Consider the following 26,866-nt stretch of genomic DNA (forward strand, 5'->3'; position numbering starts at 1 on the left):
TTCAAGTTTAATATAAACTGAACCAATACATCACTCCCAGGGCAGGTATGGGAGATCAAGAATGACTGCCCTCCCAAAACTGGGAGATTGTTAGGAAAGGCTATTTCTTTATCAGGTAGTAAGTCTCAGAACAAAATGATTAGGATTATACTTTTGATTATGCACTGTATGTTGTGATTCTCAGGTCTTTGCTGTGATGGACCCCCTTAAGTTACAGGCAAAGTATTTTTGTCCATCCTACCAACTGTGGACAAGTAAGAAGGATCTTCTAGAAACAATGACACCACTTATGATGCTGGAAAGGTTACCGAAACCCACTGTCACCCAAAGTTTGTATTGGTCTTTGAACAATGTTACATCATCAAGCACTAGTTCTGAGTTCTAGGTAGATATTTTAGGGAGAAATTGTAGCTAATGCTGCTGCCATAAAAGAGAACTAGATGAGGATGAATTATTTCATGGAAATAATCATCATTTTGCCAACAGCAAAAATTACTCCCTTTGGAAATTTTTCTCTGACCTAGTCCCCTCTCCAAAACTTTGGACCACTGAAACCTCCTGACTAGCCATTTGGATGTGTTTATCCTGTGAACTCTTGCTACTCTGAGTATAGCATTCTACTCATCTTCTTCTATCAAAATTTAGATTTTGCCCCATTTTCCCACAAGAGTTTTTTCAAAGGATTAATTGAAATGAGAGACAGGATTTTATGGACTATGAATCTATAAAGAAATTCAGCTGAGGAGGCAAAGAAAGCCATCAAGAACGTATTTCTGAAGACCAAAGAGAAAGACTAATGACAAGGAGGGAAAAGGGGGAGTTGTATAAAGACACTAATTTGGATGCACTTGAGGAGAAACTCATCAACCAGCAAAGATTTTTCAAAAATGTACTGAGGGCAAAAACAAAGACAGGCAGTAGAAGATTAATACAACAGCATGAACTGGAAAGAATGTTAGGAGGGCTAAAGTTAAGAAAGACAAGAGTCTGCTTACTTGGATGTTTTGGTTCAACTGCAACTCTCACAATGGGTGTGGCTTCAAAGTTGAGTGGGATAAAAGGAGGGCAAGATGGTGAGGTACACAGGGTTGCAGACTTCAGGACAAACTCTTGCAATCCTCCTATCCCTAAAAAACAAACAAAACAAAAACAAAAAATAAGTGAACAAGAAACAAAGATTTAGGGTATCAATAAATGATGATAAATTTTGAATTTACAACCAAAAACCAAAAGAAGGCCAACATCTAATCTAATTAAAATAACAGATTTGTACACTGATTTTTTAAAAATTGATATGTAAAGTATTTATCTAATGTCAAACACAATCCACCTGCCACTGCTTCCCAAATCCTAATTTTCTATTGTATCACAAATATCATAATAAAGGGACAAGTTTGGAATACAAGTTGGAATTCCAACACTGATTTACATATATCATGCTTATAGATAACATTTCATTTTCTAAGATTAAATATAGAAGATAAGTTCTCCATAGCAAAAGATTATTTCATTAATGCAAGAAGATTTCCTCTATTCAAATTTCTACTATCACAACTCACTGTGGTTTAAGAAGGGATCATGAGTTTTTAAAAGCCATGTCAGAAAAGCACAACACTAAGAAAAGCCTCACTAAGATTAAAGAGAACATTCCAAAGTTGGTCATGAATGTTTTTCTGTCGCTGCTAATAACTGAAAAAGATTATCATAAAAGGAAGTTAGAAGCTACCATATACAATCAAAGAACAATGAAATGATAGATTTTTTTTTTTAGATAATTTCATAAGAAAAGAAAAAGTTTAAATAAGTGGACTAATTTCAACTCATACATTCAAGAAAACAAATATTTAATAGAGACACTTTAAACAGCAATACAAACTACATTTGCTTAATATTGATTCATATTTAAATTAGTTTAATACCTAAAATTCAATATCCTTTTTTTTTACTTTTGCCTTTAAGTATCCATTATGATTATTCAATTATTTTCCTAAAATAATCACAGATTTATTTCATACATTTTTCTGCACATGACCAAAGTTAAAATACATTCTGTTGTTTGGCTTTTGCTTTTCTTTTACTTTTCTTTCTCTTTTTGTGATATAATAAAGCTCTATCTAGACTTGTTTGTATCTAAATGATTTTATCGTATTCCATTATATAATGCACCACATTTTAATTCGTCTATTGTTGGATATTTAGATTGCTTTCTCTTTCTCACCATTACATAGGATGCTTCTAGGAAAATCTTTGAGCAGATAGGGTGTTCTATTTATATTATGATAACACCATCAGGGTATATGCCTAAAGAAAGAATTATTGACTCAAAGAATATAATTATCTTTACAAACTTCCCTAAATACTATATTGTTCTCAAAAAGATTTCAGAAGTTTTCAATTCCATCATCAGTGAATAAATATTCCCATTTAGTCATAATGTTTAAGAGGACTATTTCATGGTTTTTAACTATTTTTGTCAATTTGAAGAGTGTGGGATTATATTTTAAAAGAGACATTGACAAACTTAAGTTTCTCTAAAAAAGAGCTATAAAAGTAATCAAGAATACAGAAAGCATGTCATATATTTGTAGAAAAAAAGAAAACTCAAAATTTTAATCTATAAAATTACAAGGACAAGAATAGGATGAAAACAGATCAAAAAACTTCTTAGAATTAACATACTCAGAAATGTAACTGCCAAACTCCAGCAAGAGGCAGGTCAATAATTTAGAAAAACCAGTAAGAATCATACTTGCTTCAACTACAAGAAAGAAAAGAACAGATTGGAATATGAAATACTAAAGAGTACTGGAAACTGGTTTGTATCAACAAGAATTTATCAGGATGAGAATGACTGAGAAGGAAAAAAAAAAGTTTTTAGCAGAAACCACTTTCAAGCATTCCTCCGAAGAAATCAGAAATTGGTAGGGTTTTTGAAATGCTAAAGTTGCAGATAAGGACAATGATAATAGGTCATATTGTATATTCTGGCATCATTTTTTTTGATCCTTAGAACAATCTTTCAGTTAAGTAGTTGCTTAAGTTTCCTCATTTTACAGATAATTAAACTGAAGTTTCTAAAAGTTACGAATACAGTGAAACATTTAAAAAAGAAAACAAAATTGAATAATTCAAAAGGCTAAAAAATAACCAAGCTAATCTTCGAAGAAGGAGGACACTTTTATCTTTTTTTTGTATTATTATAGCTTTTTATTTACAAGTTATATGCATGGGTAATTTTACAGCATAGACAACTGCCAAACCTTTTGTTCCAATTTTCCCCCTCCTTCCCCCCCATCCTCCGCCCCTAGATGGCAGGTTGACCAATACATGTTAAATATGTTAAAGTATAAATTAAATACAATATTAGTATACATAGGACATTATTATCAAACTCTTACTATCTCCAAGGGGCAGGTGGAAGATAAAGACAAGCTATGAGCCTATGTATTCCCCCAGAGGAAAGCAAAAAACAAACCCTAGGAAGGAGAGAAAGGAAGAAGGAATTTTGAGATGTTTTGTTGAATTTTATGGGACAAAAAGAGGAGGTGGGAGAAGGGAAGGGAACAGGCAATTATATAGCACCTACCATGTGCCAGGCATTATGCTATGTTTTTTATTTGTTTGTTTATAAATATCTTTCCATTTAGATCCTCCCAAGACCTCTATAAGGGAGATGCCATTATTATCCCCCCCCCCTTTTTTTTAAAAAATAAATTAGGAAACTAAGGGTTAAGTGACTTCCCCGGGGGTCACATGGTCAAGAAATGCCTGAGCTAGATTTAAATTCAAGACTTCTTGACTCCAGGTCCAGGACTCTATTCACTGGGCCACCATCTAACTCCAAGAAGTAAAAGATTATTAAACTATGGGGGGAAATAGAGGTCTCACGAACTTCACTCTTACAAAAGAATATGAGTAAGCTTTCTGCTGATCAGACCAAAAACAGATTCCTTAATTATATATATATATATACACACACACACATATATACAATTATGTAATTATAAATATATATAAGATATATATCCTATAAATTCATGTCTGAGTTAATCTTATCTTCATCTGTGACATCACATTCTGAGAAATAATAGCTTAATTCTTTCCCTCCTACAAAAAAAGTATCTCTGCACTGTTAGAGGGAATTTGTTTCAGAGTTTCTTAAACTAATGAAATCACAAGTCCTTTTTTATTTTATTTGGCATATTTTGCTGTTTAAGATGAAGAGGAGCTTAGTTTAGCTACAGCTATCCACTCAGCCAGCTTACTGAATGCCACATCTTTTTCATCTTCACAAGAATAAGTCACATCCTAAAGACAGAAACGTTGGCAAAGATTTAAGAATGGGACAGTGCTACACTACATCTCTCAGTGAGCAGAAGAGAGTGGGTTGGATTACTTTTAGGAAAATGCAAGAATTTTCAAGTTTCAAGTTTCTCCCTGAGACAAAAAATCCCCATTTCTTAACACCAATTTTCCAAGTTGAATATCCTTTTCAATATGATAGGCAATTCTTTTGGCTTATAAATTGTAGAAGACATACTCGTCTGTGTTAGTAAAGGAAATTCTTTAATAAGTGTTCCTTATATTGGTGAAATCATAGGTCTGGTTTTGAAAAAGAGTTTTTAATTCTTTATGTTCGTGTGGTTTTCTATTTTAAAAAAAATCATGGAACATTACAATCTATGAAAATTTGAAATGAGATATGAGAAACTGATATGAGAAATTTAAATTACTGAAAGGAGGGAAAGGTAGATGATTGGTATAACTAGGCTTGAAGTATATTACAAATTATCAACTGTCTTCACAAAGGTGCATAAAATTTATTATCAAAGATATGTATGAGTAGAAAAGGAGTTAGGTCATTAATGTGGAGAGAATAAGTCCCTGATTGCCCCATAATTTTAAAAGATCTAGAGAAAGAAGTATAGTATTCATAGACTTCCTATGAAGAGATATGTGTGTGTTTATGTATGTATGTATATATTTTTAATGAAGATATTTTTAATAGTATTTTATTTTTTCCAAATGAATGCAAAGGCAGTTTTCAGCATTCACTTTTGCAAACTCTAGTGCTTCAAATTTTTCTCACTCCCTTCCCCTCCCTACCCCCAGACAACAAGCAATCCAATGTAGGTTAAATGTATAATTCTTCCAAAGAAATTTCCATATTTGTCACACTATGTAAGAAAAAAGCAAATTTAAAGGGGGAAAAACACAAGAAAGAAAAAATAGCACACAAACAACAACAAAATGGTGAAAATATTATGCTTTGATCCACAATCAGTCTCTATAGTTCTCTTTGGATGTGGATGGCTCTTTCCATCACAATTGTATTGGAACTGCTTTAAATGAGAATTTATAAGAGAATATTATAAAGAATACCACAAAATGAAAGCCACGAATGGGTTGTGATTTGTATCACTGGAAGGAGTACCAATAGCAACAAAAGCACTGATCCATTGCAGTTTTTTCAATATAAGAGTTCTATCCACTTTAGTAGAATGTAAACTCCTTGACAAGACAAATTATTTTACTTTTATTTCTATATCCTCAGAGACCAGCATAGTATCTTGAACATTGTAGGTGATTAATAAACATTTACAGAATCGAATTTAAATTAGCTTTCATGTTGTCCTTTCCATCTCCTTTATTTGCCCAAGAAGAACTAAATGGTCAACCTTCAATTTAGCTCTAATTTCTTTGTGAAGAATGTCTGTATAGATATGAATCCAAGTTATTGGGTGCTGGGAAAAAAACTCACACTTAAGAGCTCCCAGCTAGATTAATATCTATAGCTTTTAAACATTCTGATACCATTACTATGGAAACAGAAGGGGGCCTCATGGGACTGAAGTTCATTTAGAATTTGTATCTGTTTCATGAGTTTCTCTAGCTAAAAAATGCACCATATAGTGGCTAAACTTTTATTAATAAAATTAGCTAAGGTTGGTCCTTAGATAGCAGATAGACAGCAGGACCATACTTCCAGACTTTCCAACTTGGTAGCTAGCATTTGCCACTATCCCACTGGTATAAGTCTTTGATAATCTGGAGTTAAATACATACTAAAATGAGAAAATAATTCATCCTACAGACTAGAAATCAAAGGCAGAGTGATGAAAAAACTGCAAATCATATAACTAGCTTAAAGCTATTTGAAGGCTTACTTCTCTATCATAAGTCTTCTTTCTTTTTCTTTCTTTTTTTTTCCCCCTGGTTTTAAAAACAAAGCAAAGCCAAGCAGAAAACCAGTAAGAACATTCAATTTCGTATTTTAAGAGAAAATCACATGTAGCTAAATTAAATTTGAACAAAATCTCACTTTCACTACCCTTATATTAAATCTAGTAACAAAAACCAAGTATGCCTTTCCCTAAATCATTCTGGTCACATATGTGCACATTTCCCCTCTATTTCTCTAATCACCAGAGCTTTCCTCTTCTCACTATTCAGGGCTTGATCTGCTTGTACAAAAGAACTCCAGCAAAGCTGGACTGCTGGGTACTCACAATCTATAGAGCCATTTGGGAATACTAAAGAGACTATTTTCTGCTGTGCCTGACATGCTATCAACAGTTTTTGTAGTTCAGAAAGTCTACCTCTAAATTAGAAATAAAACCATATCCAACAAGGCCAGAAGTATAGAAATATTCTGAAGTAAATGTGGGCCTTCAAACTCCATTCTATCTCTGACCTATGACCAGGCTGAACTTCCTTCCTCACTCAGACAACATATGGTTTCAATGAGAAACAAATAGTAGTCTTTCCTCTGTCTCTCCTGGGACACAATCTACAGATGGTCAGTATATTTTCATCTTCTATAGCTAATAAAAAAAATCTTTACACACACCATAGTGACTTCTTTCTTTGCATTTCATAAAATGAGCCCAAATTTTAAGTAACCACAGCTACTATTTCTAATCAGATGCAGCTAGATTTATTAAAATGACAGTAGTTTATTTAATTCTAGAATGGGAGGCAGCAAACTTTTCAGATTTTCTGTGTCATAGCTGAGGCAGCTTGCCGATAAATTGATGCCTCCAAACCACAGTAACATGTGATGGTCCAAATCCATCATCAATCTTGCCACCAATGCCTAGTTGTTACTTTTTTTTTTTTTTTGGTGAGGTTACAACTTGACCATTTTAGCCTGCCTCAGGCTGTAATTTGACAAAGCAGCTCTCAATTCATGTGGTTTTTATTTCACTCAGTTTCATCAAAATCACAAGATAATTGGGGGTACAGCCCTTTCTAAAAAAAAAAAAAAAAAAAGGAGGAGGGACAGAGAAAGAGAGAGGGAAAGAGAAGGAGGGAGGAAAAAAAGGAGGAAAAAAATGGAAAAAGGGAGAGAGGTTAAAAAAGAGAGGTTGGGGAGAGGGAAAGGGAGAGAAAGTCAAGAGTCCATCAGTCAGGGCACTGAACTAGGCACAGAAAATAACAGGACTTTTTAATGTAGTTGCCTAAAACTTTTCTGATTGACAGCAAATTGCTTACTTCCCTTCTGTTCTCATTTCTTCCTTAAATGCCAAGTGAAATTAGACAAACTTACTTGTTTAGGCCATGCAGTGCATTTGGCTGACAGATGAGACCACTCATCTGAACGCTTTCTTCTTCAGTTTGGTACAATTTACTTTGCTGTCATACATCATTATATCAGTTGCTATTCTGCTGAGCTTAGACAGAACCACTCTCAATATCCTAATGGGGCAGTATCTCAGCATGTACCATATTAGCTATTTTTTTAAGGAGTACTTTCAATTACTGTCGGTCTCTACAGGAAAGACCTCATTGAAATTGAGGTCTCTACAGAGTCCCAGATAAATGACAATAGCCTAGCACAAAATGGCTTGGGCTTACTACCAGTGTGCCAAGAAGCTTTATTAATTAACTCGCAAACAAAATATTATGGTAGTATGGGATAAAATGAATATCTTTCACGAAAAATCTACCAGTGAGAACAGTAATTCTTAACTCTGAAAATTACAAAAACAAAATTGTTCCTCTAAGTGTGACTTGTTATGTTTCCCAGGATTTTTCAATTTTAATTTTTTTGTACATTTAAAGGAGAATTCCTACTGTCCAGTTATCAACTCAAAATCTTATGACAATCCCTCCTACTCACAACTATAATGTGTGCATACACACATACACTAGATGGCAAGCCATTTGACTAGAGTTCATCAATGAGCATAGTAACACAAAACATGTTGCTATAAATTCAGCTAAATTGTTCAAGTAAACAACACCATCTTAACCTCTTGGTAAAAAATATGAAGAAAGTGAGGGGGAATGTAAAGTAATAGAAAGGAGCACTGACAAGAAGTTAAGATGCATGAGCTTTATCCCTGCTCATATCCCTCCCCAGAAGTGTAAGCTTTATTGGGATCCACAAGCTCTCCAAATTTATCTTCTGATCCATAGGAAGAGAGGCACTTGATTACTTGATTATTTTTTTTTTACTTATGTTGTTGGGTAGAGGACTGTGAAGAAAGCACTTTACAAAACAGTGCTTTATGTTCTTAGTGCTTATGTGCTATACATAAGCTATTTATCATTATTATTTTCATAAAAATAAAAAGAACCTTATTTAAATAAACATTTTTACTCTGTACATAGCCCCAAGGATGGGCAATGGGAGGGGGATCAATCATCAGAGGTTTTACAAACATCAAAGTAATTGCAAGGCTCAGTCAGTAGTTCCACAAGTAAAGCCAATAGCTGGTTGGCTCCTGCTGTACATATGCAGTATGGGAGGTAAACTCAGTGGAAGCTCTGTTATACCATTCAGCTTCAGGCTGAGGAAACTCCTCTAGTAACTGAATAGTGTGTGAGTTGCCTGCTAGCCATGGGTTATCACTGTGACATTAATAATAATAATAATAATAATAATAATAATAATAAATGATTTCAAATAGCTCTTACAGATGTAAATTTCCCTATTCTTTCATGGAGAATTCATGATTAGTGTCTCTCCTGTGAGTCTTCCTGAATCCTTTTCAAAACTGCTCATCTAGTTTTGGTGTTCACCTGTCACCCAACTCTCATCTGTGAGTTCAAGAAACAGCAGCTACATATCGATAATATAAATGCTAGCTACTATTATAGTTGTTGTTAAAAGTCTTATATGGTACAGCTATAAGGGATCAATACTCTCATCCAGCATCTTTCCTATTCTCAACAGCACATCCACCCTTAGTTTGGAATCAATGAGGTGACACTAGTACACAGTAAAATGGTAAAAATTTTTGCTGCTAATGCTACTACTTCAGGATACACTACATAAATATCTAAAGGAACAACATTATTGTCATTAGGAAAACCTATGTTTTGAGGATGTTTTCCTCTTACAATTTCAAAAGTAAACTGAAATGATTCAGGAAAAATAAATACTTTGTCCATACATGTGCATCCTTATCTTAATGTTTCATGAGGGATGGGAAATAGTTTCTAAGACCTAGAAAGTCTGTATTTTCTCATTATAGAAATTTAACTTGAAGCAGGCCAGAAATATTAGGATATCTAAGAACTGCAACTCTAGTATTATTCTTCTTAAGCAGTAAATGTGGGAGCACAGCATGACAATGTAGAAAAAGAAACAGTAGCATAGTAAAAAGAGCACTTGAATTCCAGGGACCTTGATCAAAAGGCCAAGGTTCAAATCTCAGCTTTACTTCTATAAACTTGGGCAGATCCTTCCACCTTTGGGGCCCTCAGTTTTCTTATTTACAGAATGTGGAGTAGGAGTGGACTAGAAGATCTTTCTGGTCCTTCCATCCCTAATACTATCGTACTATAATTACAAACCTACTATAATTATAAAAATAATTTTCCTGAGATTGTAAAATACTGTTAATAAATGAAGAATGTCTTTTTGTGGACTACATGGTGCAAGTGTCCCCTAAGTCATTCTCTTCATGCAAAGGTTCTTAACATTTTTTGCTTCAGGACCCATTGGTTGGTATGATGAAGCTTATGGACTCCTCAGAAGACTTTTTTTAAATACACAAAATAAAACACAGAGGATTACAAAGGAAACTAACTATGCACAAATATAGTTATCAATTTAAAACAACAACAGTAACAGTATGTTCAAAGACCACAGGTTAAGTAAGAATCCTGCCCCTAATACTTCATTAGTGTTAAAGTGAATTTAGATTCTAGTAACTCTGCCATGTTGAAAAGGCTTCCAGTATGTGCATTCATATTCCAAAGAGGAACCTGGCTCTGAAGGGAGGGAATACAAGAAAGGGAGGTTCATTATCAAAAATACTTAGTTTACTCTTCATGGATATGCATGTGGATGATAGGACGGACACATGCACTGCCAGAGTCAGTTTGACATTTGGGAGGCTCTGAAGGAAAATGTAAGAGAGAAAAGGTTTTAGGTTGCCTACCAAACTGAAGGTTGAGAGTCATTAGGTTGAACTCATTGTCATATGCACATGAAACCTGGACAATCTACCAGTACCACGCCAGGATCCATGATTTTATACATGTAAGGTCTCCCATCACCAAATGCAGATCTCAATGTCTATGTAGTCTTTGGGCATTGTTATGGCCAAAAACTTCACAGCTAAGTAGATAAATGAATAACAAAACTCTCCAAACCTGTATATATTATTCAATAGGCATTAGTCCTTTGTTAGTAATATTCAAAACCTAGCTTAGAGTTTGGTAAGACCTGTCAAAGCTTGTACAATCCTATGATAATCCTATAGTATAAACTGCCCCCTACATGATGCAAAAATAAAAACAAAAAAACTTTTGTCAGATGACTATTAGCTACATTTAGTCACTGACTAAGTGTTTTTCCCCAATTGTGTACCTATATAGTTACAAGACTTTCAAGTTAGTTATGCTCACACCCAAGGTAATGCTTGAACATATGAGTAACCAACATTTAAAACATTCCAATTACTACAGTCCAGTCTTAAATGTACTGGATTCTCCCACATGGTTTGGCAGAAATCTCCATCAAACAGATGGGTTTTATTCCTCAGGCAATAGGAGGGCAGTGATGGAGCTGGCTGGGGTAGTGCCCAACTCCTCTGACATTTTCCCAAGGAGATTCTTTCAGAGAACTGATAATGTTCTTTCTGTGATGCACTCTGACTACCAGGTTCTGTACTTCAAGTTTCTTATCTGTGCTGATAATAGAAATGGTTAAAGAACATTTATATAGTGTTATAAGTTTGCAAAGTATTTTTTACATATTAGCTCAGAGGTCCTCAAACTATGGCCCGGGGGCCAGATGCGGCAGCTGAGGACGATTATCTCCCTCACCCAGGGCTATGAAGTTTCTTTATTTAAAGGCCCACAAAACAAAGTTTTTGTTTTTACTATAGTGCGGCCCTCCAACAGTCTGAGGGTTAGTGAACTGGCCCCCTATTTAAAAAGTTTGAGGACCCCTGTATTAGCTAATTTGATGTTTATCCTAACAGTAAAATTACAGAATTTTCCTCCTTGTAATTGATGGCATGAAATTAATGGGAAAAGTGAGTAAATGTGAGTTTCATTTCCACCTGCCACTAATTAACTAGTGATCATGGAGGAGACAATCTCTCTGATCTTGGTCTTCTTATCTGAAAAAGGAAGATTACAACATTTGCCCCTGCTTTAAAAAGCATTTTTTTTTTAATTTTTAGAAATAAATTTTATTCCCCCCTCCCAATTATTAAGTGCCACTAGGAAGAGGAAAAGAAGAATAAGGTCAAGGGAAAGGAGAAGGGAGACTTACTCAATCTTCCCCTTTCTCCTTACCTACTGCTAATGTCTTCCCTGCAAAGATTAGCATTTCATCTTCTCTGTCTATATTCTAAATATACATAATTATTTACACATTGACTTCTATAATAAAAGCTCTTTGCCAGTAGGGATAGACAATTTGTCTTTCTTTATATCTTTAGAATATCTGGCATATAATAAGAGCTTAGTGAGTAATCAGAAAAAGTGAGTATTCATTAACTATAATTTTTTTTTTTTTAAACTGAGGCAATTGGGGCTAAGTGACTTGCCCAGAGTCACACAGCTAGAAAGTGTTAAGTGTCTGAGGCCAGATTTAAACTCAGGTCCTCCTGATTTCCAAGGCCGGTGCTCTACTCACTGCACCAACTAGCTGCCCCTATAATCTTATAAGAGGAAAAATGAATGAGAAGAAATTAAAAAATCCTAATTGAAACTCAGAAGTTGCTAATAAGTTGTTAGGATGCCCTATGCATTCATATTAAAAAAGCACATTCAATTAGTTATAATTGAGTTCAATTTTAACAGTAACTATTAATATTTAATATTAATATATAATAATATATTAATAAAATTAATTTGGAAAAATTTTCCAAATCCTTATCCACTATCCTGATATTTACTTATAAATTTCAGTAATATGATGTTTATTTCAGATATAATAGCTAAAAAAAATTTCTAAAAATATTATTTCATCATCATGATGTCATGAGTCATTAAGACTATACTATTTGAAAAGTTTGATTTTTTTAGGGGGGAAGGGAGAGGAATAATACAAATAACTATTTTGACAGTAATTATTTTGTTTTATTTTTTCAAGACTGGATCTCTCTAGTTTGCTGAGATTAGAAATGTAAGGGTCACTTATCAGCCAGATGTCAAAATTGACTGGCATGGAAGCTGTTTTTCTGACCTTGGTTAGTTATATTTTCCGTGGGCCACCTTGATGGTCTTTAGGTCACAGTGGTTCACCATTTGGTGCCAGTCTTAATGTGGACAAAAGATAAACTATAGTACGATTGTAGCAAGGACTACAGGGGTATATCACTGTACATGGTTCATTGAATTTAAAAAACAAAAGCAAAAATAAAACCCTGAAAAATCTGAAGATCCTGGGACTCTATCCTTATCACCAAACAGTTCCTATAGTTTTTTTCTGCCTACATTTCCACACACACCTACTTCTAGTCAAAGGCTATACCAGAAAATAAAAAATACAAGTGTCCTACCACACGCAGAAAGTGTAATAGTTTTATTTTTGCTATGACTTAGAAAAATAATATAAAAAATGAACATATTTTTTGAAAAATTTTCCAAATCCTTATTCACTATCCTGATATTTACTTATAAATTTCAGTAATATGATGTTTATTTCAGATATAATAGCTAAAAAAAATTTCTAAAAATATTATTTCATCATCATGATGTCATGAGTCATTAAGACTATACTATTTGAAAAGTTTGATTTTTTTAGGGGGGAAGGGAGAGGAATAATACAAAGGATCACAGAATGTTGAGTTAGAAAGGACCTAAGAAATCATGCACTTTGTCACTTCCCTTCTAACAAGAGGCAAACGAACTCCAGAGAGTTGTACAAGGTTGTACAAATAATAAGCAGTAAATGCCTGATACCAAAAATTTTGTAAATCCCTGCTCTATTCTACAGAATGGGTATCAAGCTGAAGCTTCCTATAATTTCAAATGGTTTCAATTTCAAAAAAAGTTTGACAAATGAATTCTATAATTTTATGCAACGGGTTTCCTCTGAGGATGTGTATTAAATATATCCTGTAATATATCAACCTACAAATTAAGCTTACGAAGATCGATGACAATGAAAAAGGTTAATTAGCTGAATTAGATCTAAAGAGAGCTTATGATAGCAATTTAGTGTGCCTCTCACCTGATGGAATAAGGGGTAATATTTAAAAGTAAAATAATATTGAGTATTTCACATCAAGACTCCACTCTTAATCTGCTAATCTAATTCTGTTTCTTAACTGCTTTTCAAAGTGTGCTTGTTTTATTGCCAATTTTATTCCATGTGTTTAAAGGAACTTAAACTAGAAGTCTTGAATATTTCTATCCTTCATCACTGTGTAAATGGCTCTCAATAAGTTGGCTGTCTTGCCTGAGTTCTTTCTCTAGAGTACTTCCCTCTCATCAGTGGCTCTCTTTTAAACAAAAAACTCTCCCCAAAAAGTTTCCTCTGAAAAGGAAATTTTAGTCAAAATAGCTAAATGATCGGAATCAATGTAGTAATCTCCTCTCCACAAACTTTTCCTTAGAAAATGGACTAGACTGAATCCTGATGAGGAAATCTAGAAAAATTCAGGGAGCCCACTTATCTGTGTACATATGTATAAATATGTACATAGATTCATTAGTGAGAATTTTTTATCAACATAATGGTCAACCCCAATTCCTGAGGATGTATGATGAAACAAACTAGCTCCTGACAGAGAGGCAATGGATTCAGGATAAAGACTAAAAGATATATTTTTAGACATAGGCAATGAGAATTTTTGTTTTGTTTCACTACATGTGTTTGTAACAGGGCTTTTATTTTTCTTGCTTTTTCACTGAGAAGAGAGATGAGAAAAGGATATCAGAGAAAAGGAATAACTTTGAAAAAATAAATTGTTAAAAAAGAAAGGTTACTTGCAAACAGGGAATATATTGTAGATACAAAATGATATAGATAGGCATAAGTATGCATATGTATACATAAAAATACATATGTAAATACTTATATGCACATATATATACCCATCTGCATATACTTCTTTGATACTTGGATTTGTAATTTTGTTAGTGTAGGTGTTCATTCCACCAAAGCAGACTATAGTCTTTCTTTGATGGTTTTCATGAATTTGGTCACAAAATCATTAACCTAAATAACAAATTTCTATTGTTTGGGTAAATTAGACCTTGGTCAAAAGGCAGACAAATTTATTACCAGGATCCTTTTCAAAATCTTTCCAGATTGGTAGGAAGAATTATCAGAACTTGTACTTCAAGGTGCAGTCCCTGAGAACTTAGTTATTTCCATGCTCTTACACCTTACATAAAAGTATAGAAATATGACTTGATAAAAAATTCTAGAATTTTATGCATACAGTAAAAAGTCACTTCCTTTTTGAATAGGAAAAAAATATTTTAGCGTGCTTACATTTCTTTAGGTTAAGAGATACTAGTGTCAAACCCATCTATTGATATGCCCAAATTCATAATAAAAAATACTTTTAATATTTATAGATTAAAAATATTTTTCTATATTATGTAATTCAGATTATCAGTATTAAAATTATATGTTTTTGTCTTTCAAATTTACATGCCTACAAAAACATTTCTCAATCAAGATTTATGAGAAAATGGCTTAAATTCAAGCCCAAGTATTTTAATAGCATTACATATTTCCATGGAGAGCTATAAATTCACATCTGAAAATTTTTAAACTTTAAATAGCAAGAAAGCTTCCCACCTAAAACTGAACCTTTCCTAAAAGATAAGTGCATATGTGATATTTGACACAATCTAAAAAACATTACACAAACCAGATTTTAAAATTAACAAAAATTGAAAGTGTGCTCTTGAAGACATTCACTACATTTTCTGTGGCCATGAGAACTCTTAAATTTAGAGGTTGTCTCATAGGTTAAAGGATTTTGAACATTTTGAATCCAGAACAGCTGGATGCCATTGGAAGCATCATCCATAAAGACCAAAGGGACAGACTGCTAAGATGAGCTACTACAATATGAACCTTTTCAGATAATTCAGTGATTTCTTCAAATGATGCTGACACCAAGGAAAAATATTTCTAGTGGTCTCCTTCAAAATTGACCTAATGTTGCCTAAATGATAATTTCTAACTCTTCACAATAAAAGTCACCCAGTCATCCCAGTCATCCCAACAGCAAATAATCTTTTTTTACTTTTTTTTATTTGTTTTTTTCTGATAATACATGTATGCTAACTTTTGAAATCTACATTTCTTTATGAATCATATTAGGAGAGAAAAATCAGAACAAAAGGGAAAAACCACAACAGAAGAAAAAAACCAAAACCAAAAATGAACATAGCATGTGTTCATTTAATTTCCAAAGAGTCTTTTTTATTTTACTGGTCAGGTAAACAAGGCCCCAAAAAGCAGAAAATTTTCATAATTCCAACGGTGGTTTCCAGAGGAAACAGATCTTCTAAGGTCATCAAAAATGTTACCACTAGAAGAGAGTATTCCAGAGCCTTATAACTGAATCCATTTAAATCAGAGACTGCTTAAGAAGAAAATAAACTTAAACTGATAGAAGTTCTTTTGGAACTAAAGTAGTGTATACTGTGTTAAATGGAGTCCAAGTTGAGCCAATCTTATAATAAATTCTACTAAAAAAATTCTAAAATGCTAGGGATCATAGTAACATTTTGAAGCAGAGAAGAGCTTTTAAGAGCATCTAGTTCAACCTCATTTGGGAGAAACACACACACACACATACACACATACACATAGTTCTAAAATGTTTACAGAATTATTAAATACACTGAACAGAAGATAAAACACCAAATGTTACTATTTTCTGGTGAAAATTAACTTATTAGTCTTCCAACCCTAATCTTACAAGAATACCAGCCAATTCTTTGAAAATAAACTACATCAAAGTTGCAATGACCAGGTTTGTTCAAGTTAAAATCAATTACAGTATTTAGTTTCTTCTTTGGATTTCAAAGGACTAATTTTCAAAATTTATCTGAAAGCACACACAAAAAGTGACAAAATCATATTTTTTAAAAAATGGTTAACTGGTAATTCACTAAACAACAGATTTTTTTGACCATTTGATACCTAATACATTAAGAGTTGTTCAAATTTTAGCCTCAATGGCTTGGTTAAAAATAAAAAACATCAAAGTCACAGCTAAGCACATGTATCTTTGTGTACTAACGATAACATCACTTTGAAATGTTTGGGAATGAATGCTTAAACTTATAGAATTGGAGATTTTTAAACCTGGAAGGGGCTCCAGTCCAATCCCTCTTTTTGGGGAGAAGAAAACTGAGGCCTAGAAGTGAAGTCTTGCTCAAAGTCATAAAGTTATTTTTAGGCAATATTTGCTATGCTTTTGACTGACATTCTAAGTTAGCAAAGAAAATTCAAGAAAACTGAGGGAGCAGACTTCATCATTCACAGGGACTGCATTTCTTATCGTTGGCTCTAAGTTCAGTAACAGTCCCATTTAATGACAAACAGCTTTAGAGGTAGGATATTTCAGGCATCAATGAGATTTGTGACAGGGACTAAAAACCTGCCTCTACCACAGAGATCTAAGCCCTAAGCAGATTCTCAAAGGCTTTCTTTTATTGTCATAAAAACAAAGAAGTCTTTCCTAGTTACTATTATTATGAAAAAGAATGATGATGGTAATAACAAGACTTTACATTTGTAAAATCCATGACCCTTTTCATTGTGCTATTGCATACATTATGCTATTTGAATCTCATAACAACTTCATGTGGCTGACATCATTTTCCCCATTTTACAGCTGAGAAACCAAACTCCAAGAGGTTAATTGAAACAGATGAAAAGAAAACTTTCTTAAAATTGATAACAAATTAGATGCAGCCATGGCTATTTTTTCAACTAGCAAGCAAAGTAAGTAAAAAACCATAAACAAGCATCTTTAAGATTACACACAGTTTACACTTTGCCATATATACTAACGTTTTAATTACAACCCAGAGCCCACATTTTTCTAACTCTGTCAGGGACCACAAAAATCAATTAAATCAGGGCATATGTGGCCATTAATGAGGATGCTAGTAGGGAAAGGAGCCAAAAGAAAGAATATAACTAAGACCCTACTTTTAGGGTCAGTTATTTTCTGGGAAAAGAAAAAGGTGTTCATTCTATGTATCCTTATAGAGGGCCAGAATTCTGGAGAAGTGTACTTGAAACAACAATACTTATGATAAGATATTAACTCAGTAGAATTGATGAGATAATGATTCTCTAGTTTACATATACTTAGTACTTAGCATGGTGAGGTAATAGTTCTACAGCTGATATAATTGTAATAGGGTATTTAAGGGCTGAGAAAACTGGGGACAGAGTCAGACTGCTGGAGGAGACTGGCTCAGACTGGGATAGACACAGACTGCGAAGGAGACAATTAAGACTTTAGACTCTGTTCCTGTCCATCCTCATGGTGGACTATCTTGCTGAGACCAAGGCCCATCCGGAGGACCTCCAAAAGCTAGCTCAGACAATACACATCCTAACAACATATGAAGAAAATATGGGGAGGTAGGCAGAGCTAAGGAAGAGCTTTAGAGAAGTGTGGAGAGAAAACAAAGTAATTAGAAGCAATGGAAGGAAGTTTAAAGTATGTGGAAATGAGGAGGAATGAAGATAAATTCTATAGTTAAAAGAAGAAAGGGAAGAAAACTGGAAAGTAATTTTAGTCAGATCGGTGAGACAGAAAATAGAGTTTACAGATCAGTTGCTTTAAAGACTATAGTTAAATTAATGGGAAAAGCACACAAAAAGAGATTTCAAGAAAAATTAGCCAGTGTAAAGCAAGAATTTTATGTAGGAAGCACATTAACTTTTCCTCAGAAGGAGGGGAAAACACTCCCCAGTGTCTGCCAGCTATACCATCATATACAATTAGTTTCACTAGGGCTTGAGTATGAAAGGATTCATAGAAATCACAAATTCGCACACATGTCAAGGCTACAAGGAACTTTAAATCCAATCCCCTCATTTTAGAGAGAAGAAACTGGGGGTGAGCCAAGGAGTTCAGACAAAGGTGGCTTGTCTGAGGTCCCATAATTACTGGATGTGGCAGCCAGGACTAGACCTTTGAGGACCTTACCTGCCTGAAATCTATGGCCCTATGACCTCAAGTCTTCTGATTCTAACTACTATATGTCCTTAAAACACACTGAGCTTTAAATGATGGGGAGTAGGGTGCTTAAAGGAAACTCTGCTAATAATAAACAATGCAGTCTTGTTCTCAAATGGACTCACCTCTATAGTTAGTTCTCAAAAAGGCTCAGTATCGTACCTGTGGATGATGTAATGAAGCCCTCATGACTATAAAGAGTAGAAATGTGTTACTCATAGTGGAAAGGATAATGAAACACTTCTATAGTAGTGCTATCATTACTATAATCATTATTCATATTATCCATATGGTATTGTATTTTTATTTATTAGGATACATATTTCCCAGTTATATTTTACTCTCGTTCCTTCTATACCGGAGTTTTGCAGGTCTCAAATTTAATATCTCTGCTCTATATTATCAATACTAAAGAATGGTAAAAAAAAAAAAAAAAAAAAAAACATACTATATATCTTCTGGTCTTCACTTCTATATTCTTAAGCATGGCTTTGATTTAAAAATTTCAACTATTCTAATGGTACACCTCCCCACACAAAAGTGATTAAAAATTAAGAATCTGACATCAGATTCAAAACAATATATAGCTATGTACAAATAGCTACTGTGCCAATTTTTTTCTTTAGTATACCCATCCCCCAAATATTGAGAGAATATTTTATATTGTATTGCTCTGAAAAAGGTTGCTAGGGTAATCACAAATTCAGCTAAATATTAAGATCCAAATTAATTCTTAAAAACATTTATTAAGCACTATGATACAAAAGGCCGCTGGGGATACAAAGATACATATGTGGCCCCTGTTCTCAAACAGGTTAGGTGTCGTGAAAAAGAACAGGAAAGGAATGTACACAGTGACTATGATACAAGGGAGAATGAAACAGATACAAGGAGGGAGCAGTTAAGACACAGGACTGTGTCAGAAAAGTTTCATGGATCAAAGGATATGAACAGACAATTCTCAGATGAAGAAATTGAAACTATGAAAATATGCTCCAAGTCATTATTAATCAGAGAAATGCAAATTAAGAAAACTCTGAGATACCACTACACATCTGTCATATTGGCTAGAATGACAGGGAACGATAATGCGTAATGTTGGAGGCAATGTGGGAAAACAGGGACACTGATACATTGTTGGTGGAATTGTGAACACATCCAGCCATTCTGGAGAGCAATTTGGAACTATGCTCAAAAAATTATCAAACTGCATACCCTTTGATCCAGCAGTGTTTCTACTGGGCTTATAACCCCAAAGAGATACTAAAGAAGGGAAAGGGACCTGTATGTGCCAAAATGTTTGTGGCAGCCCTGTTTGTAGTGGCTAGAAGCTGGAAAATGAATGGATGCCCATCAGATGGAGAATGGCTGAATAAATTGTGGTATATTAATATTATGGAATATTATTGTTTGGTAAGAAATGACCAACAGGAGGATTTCAGAAAGGCCTGGAGAGACTTACATGAACTGATGCTGAGTGAAATGAGCAGGACCAAGAGATCATTACATACCTCAACAATGATACTGTATGAGGACGTATTCTGATGGAAGTGGATTTCTTCGACAAAGAGAAGATCTAATTCAGTTTCAACTGATCAATGATTGACAGAAGCAGCTATACCCAAAGAAAGAACACTGGGAAATGAATGTAAACTGTTTGCATTTTTGTTTTTCTTTCCGGGTCATTTTTATCTTCTGAATCCAATTCTTCCTGTGCAACAAGAGAACTGTTCAGTTCTGCACACATATATTGTATCTAGGATATACTGTGAGATATTTAACATGTATAGAACTGCTTGCCATCTGGGGATGGGGGTGGAGGGAGGGAGGGGAAAAGTCGGAACAGAAGTGAGAGCAAGGGATTGTAAAAAATTACCCAGGCATGAGTTCTGTCAATAAAAAGTTATAATTATTTAAAAAAAAAAAGAAGAAGAAGAAGAAGAAGAAAAGTTTCATGGAGTTGATACCACCTAAAACGGGCCTTGAAAGATTGCTTTTGATTAACCAATCTTGTTATTTCAAGAAGTTCAAGAGCATAAGAGAATCTAGAAAAAGAAAAAAAAATCTCCTTTTTCAGAATTCACATAATTTTTGATGGCACTTCTCTTTTTGGATACTCTTCTGAACAAATAAGTAAATGAAAGAAAAAGGTCTATAAAATAGTGAAGATAAGATACTGAACTGTTAAACACTGAAAAAGCCAAGAGGTTAACTGACTTTCCAAGATCACATAAATTGTAGGTATCTGAGGCTGGATTTGAACTCAAGTTATCCAGACTCCAATCAAATTGATATATTTTTATTGAGTTAAGTTGTGCCATGCATAGTGCTAAGGCCCAGAACTCTATACATTCTCAATCACCTACCAGACCCATTATTACATCATCAATGAAAACATTTCTGATTAAACATTTTATTTCCAATTAGAAGACACTTAAAGGAAAGTGTTAATTACAGTTTACATTAGATTCTGTTAGTGTGAAAGTACTAAGGTTTACTGGTATATTTATTGGTATAGACAACATTAAAGGTTTCCTTTAAACACTGCTTTCTAAGCAACCAAGGAACTTTAAAGTCACTTTAAATTTATAGTACAATGGAGAGACAACCAACAGTCACTCAATTTTATATCAAAGTGAAAAGGGATAATAAAGGTTTCAGTAACCATTTACCCATAATCCAACATATAGTTATTTGATACTCTCCCCTAAAAATTTTTTCAATCACTATCATATAGGTCATCAATACCAATAATGGTAAAATTTTGTCACAGAGTCAGTCAGAAAATTTTTAGAGCTGGAAAAGATTTCAGAAATCATCAGGTCTTCTCATTTTATAAATGAGGAAACAGACTCAATTGCTTCCCCAAAACACATAGAGAAAAACTAAGCATAATCAAGAGAATTCATTTTAAAGTGAAATAAGACAAACTCTATTGAGACTAAAAGGGAACCTTCAAATGCACTGAATAAACAGAAACCTTATTATCACTGTCCACTGCAAAGGCCCATCAAATTAGAAAAGATAAATAAATTAGTTTCAATATTTAAATTCCCTTCCACATCTTTCCAATATCACCCCATATTTATGCATGTCAATACATAAAACTCTACAAACAAAAATCTTGACTCTTCTGTTCTCAAACAAATGGTTGCTTATTCATTTGACAGATGCTATTCTCATGCTGGCCAGTTTATAATGGCCTGCAGAGTTAGTATTGGGTTTTTTGGTTTAAAATACCTCTTTAAAGTAAAATGAAAAGCCTAAAGGAGACTTCTTTCCTTTGGTGTTAGTTGCTTCTTTTTTCCAAAGAATAAAAAAATGAATTAGGAATGAAGACATAAGATATCGGGAACATCACATCCCCTATCTAGATTGGTTTTGTAACTGTAAATTGAGGGGTTGACCTAGATTTCTTAGGTCCCTTTCTGGCTCTAATAATTTATGAATCTGTGAATATAAGTACACAATAAATCCATATCTGCTTTTGTTTACTGAACATGAAAATTCAAAAGACAATGCTCGAGAATTTACCAGTCTGTTCTGCTCCAGAGAGTAGCTACCAGGTGAATAAACTCAGTAAAAATTAACAAATTACTTGATTATATAATTACAACCTCTGGCAACCTCTCTTCTCTAGCAGAAGAAGCCTTGAAAGCAAGCAGTCACAATTATTTGCTACTTTACCTAAAGATGAATGAATTATAATTATTTGCCTACATGGCTTAATCTCTTTGACTAGATTATAAGACTATCCTTGAGATTACAGGCTTATATAGAATAGACACACAATAAATGATTGTTGAATAAATGTAGTTTCTAGTTATTGACTTCCACAATAAATACTATGGAGAGAGGAAAGAATCCAAACTTATTATCTGAATGTTCCTTTTGACTGAAATCACCTCCTCCCTACCTTCCCTCCTAACCATTCCACAGCAGTAGAATGAATTCCTCACTGAACTACCCTCTTTCCCCTCATTTTGCAGCAGACTGAATGACAAACCTGACTCAACCACCTCCATCTAGTTAAGACTGAATACATAAAATCCTTACTTATACAGTCACAGATGTTGCACTCTTTGAAAGCTATAAGGACTCTCAGAACAATTTTCCAATAGTGATAGACTGTATCCCACTGGTTCTTTGAAATGCTAAAGAATGTTGCTGATTGGCAGTGTCCTCCAAGCAGGAATGAAAAAGCTATGTATATACACCTATTTTGCCACTACATAGTTAAAGCTGCTATAGGCAAAAGAGGATTTCTTAGAGAATTCATGCATCTTTTTCTTTCAGTATGGCTACTTTGAACCCTAGTCATATAAACCTGCAAGAAGGTGAGATTCTTCTTGGGCTCTCAAAGAACCCAAACTGAGAACTTCCCCAATAATACCAAGGCAATCCTGATTCTATGAGATTAGATTAACAAACATTTTATATTTACTTTATTAATTTAATAAGTATTTATAGAGTAACCCAAATCAGCAAGAGCACACAAGGAAATGGAATAAATTACCAGGACGAGCTATCACACCAATGGATAGAAAGTCAGCTATATCCACAGTATAACTTCTGTTTTCTACATTAACAATCACAAGGAATGTGGTAGGTAAGTTATTTTCATTGTTCTCAACTACTTTTTCATCAGGTAAATGGAAATAATACCATCTGCCTTGCCTTGCACAATGAAAATTCACTAAAATAATACATGTGAATGAACAGCAGAAATGAGCTACTGTCAAAATTATAAATTTCAGATATTAGTATTTTTATGTTATTAATTATTTGCAAAAGCATACATGGTTATAAACCAAAAAACATCTTTGCATTCTGATGCTTAACAAATAGATAAAGTGAGTCAACACACACAAGGCTAGAATCATCATAGGAGTTTTCATAAAGAGCAAGTCTTAGTGTCTTGTGCACTTCTATTGCAGAAAGGATTTATCAGGATGAGGATTAGGAGGAGAAGATGAATTATCACTATCCTAGTTTTGAGTAGTGAGAAACAGTTCAAGAGAAGATATGAAACTTTATTTAGTCTACAGATCCATTATTATTTCAAGTGAGCAGCAGGTACTTCTAAGTTTCTATAAAAGAAACTTTGTTTTGACTAGAGCTAATGTGATCCTAGGCTGCATTTTTTTTAATTTTTATTTTTTTTTAAATTTTTAATAACTTTTTATTGATCGAACGCATGCCAGGGTAATTTTTTATAGCATTATCCCTTGCATTCACTTCTGTTCCGATTTTTCCCCTCCCTCCCTCCACCCCTTCCCCCAGATGGCAAGAGTCTTTTACATGGTGAATGGGTTGCAGTATATCCTAGATACAATATATGTGTGCAGAACCGAACAGTTTTCTTGTTGCATAGGGAGAATTGAATTCAGAAGGTATAAATAACCCGGGAAGAAAAACAAAAATGCAAGCAGTTTATATTCATTTCCCAGTGTTCTTTCTCTGGGCTGCTTCTGCCCATCTTTGATCAATTAAGGCTCTCTTTATCGAAGAGATCGACTTCCATCAGAATACATCCTCAAACAGTATCGTTGTTGAGGTATATAATGATCTCCTGGTTCTGCTCATTTCACTCAGCATCAGTTCATGTAAGTCTTGCCAGTCCTCTCTGTATTCATCCTGCTGGTCATTCCTTACAGAACAATAATATTCCATAACATTCATATACCACAATTTACTCAACCATTCTCCAATGGATGGACATCCTTTCATTTTCCAGCTTCTAGCCACTACAAACAGGGCTGCCACAAACATTTTGGCACATACAGGTCCCTTTCCTTTCTTTAGTATCTCTTTGGGGTATAAGCCCAATAGAAACACTGCTGGATCAAAGGGTATGCACAGTTTGATAACTTTTTGAGCATAGTTCCAAATTGCTCTCCAGAATGGCTGGATGTGTTCACAATTCCACCAACAATGTATCAGTGTCCCTGTTTTCCCACATCCCTTCCCCATTATCTTTCCCTGTCATTCTAGCCAATCTGACAGGTGTATAGTGGTATCTCAGAGTTGTCTTAATTTCTGGATTTTGTTACCGTTGTTATTATCCCTGGGGGCTAGAGTAATGCAGTCAGTACAGTGCTGGGGTTTGAGTCAGGAAGACCTGAGTTTGGCTTGTGCCTCTGGGAAAAATTGGCTGTGTGATTTAAGTGGGGTCGCCATCTGTAACTCCATCCAAATTTGCATTTCTCTGATTACTAATGATTTGGAGCATATTTTCATATGTCTATAAATAGTTTCAATTTCTTCATCTGAGAATTGTCTGTTCATATCCTTTGACCATTTATCAATTGGAGAATGGTTTGATTTCTTATAGATTAGAGTCAATTCTCTATATATTTTGGAAATGAGGCCTTTATCAGAACCTTTGATTGTAAAAATGTTTTCCCAGTTTATTGTTTCCCTTCTAATCTTGTCTGCATTTGTTTTGTTTGTACAAAAACTTTTCAATTTGATATAATCAAAATTTTCTATGTTGTGGTCAATAGTGATCTCTAGTTCTTTGGTCATAAATTCCTCCCTCTTCCACAGGTCTGAGAGGTAAACTATCCTATGCCCTTCCAATTTATTTATCATCTCATTCTTTATGCCTAGATCATGAACCCATTTTGACCTTATCTTGGTGTACGGTGTTAAGTGTGGGTCAATGCCTAGTTTCTGCCATACTGATTTCCAATTTTCCGAGCAATTTTTGTCAAATAATGCATTCTTATCCCAGAAACTAGTGTCTTTGGGTTTGTCAAACACTATATTATTAAAGTTATTGGCTGTTTTGTCCTTTGAACCTAACCTATTCCATTGATCAACTAGTCTATTTCTTAGCCAATACCAGATGGTTTTAGTAACTGCTGTTTTATAATATAATTTTAGGTCTGGTACAGCTAGGCCACCTTCATTTGATTTTTTTTTTCATTAATTCCCTTGAAATTCTTGACCTTTTGTTTTTCCATATGAACTTTGTTGTTATTTTTTCTAATTCATCAAAGTAGTTTTTTGGGAGTCTGATTGGTATAGCGCTAAATAAGTAGATTAATTTAGGTAGTATTGTCATCTTTATTATATTTGCTTGCCCAATCCAAGAGCATTTAATATTTTTCCAGTTGGTTAGATCAGACTTAATTTGTGTGGAAAGTGTTTTGTAGTTTTACTCATAAAGTTTCTGATTTCCCCTTGGCAGATAGATTCCTAAATATTTTATACAATCAGTAGTTACTTTAAATGGAATTTCTTTTTGTAACTCTAACTGTTGGGTTTTGTTAGTGATATATAAGAATGCTGATGACTTATGTGGGTTTATTTTATATCCTGCAACTTTGCTGAAGGTGTAGATTGTTTCTAATAACTTTTTGGTAGAATCTCTGGGGTTTTCTAAGTATACCATCATATCATCAGCAAAGAGTGATAATTTGGTTTCCTCACTGCCTAGGCTGCATTTAAAAAAAATTTTTTTTAAAAAGGCCCAATATCCAGAATTTGGGAATTCCATTATGCTCTATCCTAGTCAAACAACTGAGGTATTGTGTGCACTTCTGGCCATCACTTTATACACTAATGATATGGAGAGTACTCATGGGACAACCAGCCTGATGAATGGACTCAAGAAAAGCCTATAACAATGAGTTGAGGGAAGTGAGATTGTTTAGCCCCTTAAAGAATAAAGAATAAAGTTTAGATAACTGACCCCAAAGGGGAGAATTAGAAGTAAGGAGTGAAACCTACAGAGTCAAATTCAGGATTCACGTAATGAAAAACTTACTATCAATTAGAACTGTCCAAAAGGTAGGACAGGCTGTTCTCCATCTGAAGTCTTCAAGCAAGGGCTGAACTATTTAATGGATATAGTATATCACAGAATGATTTTTAATCAGATATAAGTTGGATTTGATAAACCTGACGTGCCTTTCAACTTTGAGATTCCTTGATAGTTATGACAATGAAATAATATCTTGTAATGACCGCGTATTTAAAATCAGCTGGAGTCAGGAATTCAGGTTAAGGGGAAAATCTTCAATATTTATTGAAGTGAAGAGATGAGTAAGGATTGCGATAGCAAATGTAGGCAAGAAAGATTGCAATAGCAATATGGGCAGTTGCAACAGGAAGCCAGCTAACAGAGAGATCTGAGCTGAGCAAACCATCGCAATGGCAATGTCAAAAGTCTCTCCTTCCCCTTCCTTTTTCACTCCCCTGCCTTCACCCACCAA

At 34.1% G+C, this 26,866-nt stretch overlaps 1 protein-coding gene across 1 annotated transcript in view; it reads right to left on the reverse strand.

Annotated features, from left to right (window-relative positions):
- EFL1 (elongation factor like GTPase 1) overlaps positions 1-26,866 on the reverse strand; it is a 208,710-nt gene that overhangs the window by 51,342 nt on the left and 130,502 nt on the right. The window contains exon 16 of the mRNA XM_051981171.1: positions 996-1,127. Coding sequence (XP_051837131.1) covers positions 996-1,127 — 132 coding nt within the window. The remainder of the gene's footprint in view (positions 1-995; positions 1,128-26,866) is intronic.

This window comes from Antechinus flavipes, chromosome 2, assembly GCF_016432865.1.
Source record: "Antechinus flavipes isolate AdamAnt ecotype Samford, QLD, Australia chromosome 2, AdamAnt_v2, whole genome shotgun sequence".
Taxonomy (NCBI): domain Eukaryota; kingdom Metazoa; phylum Chordata; class Mammalia; order Dasyuromorphia; family Dasyuridae; genus Antechinus; species Antechinus flavipes.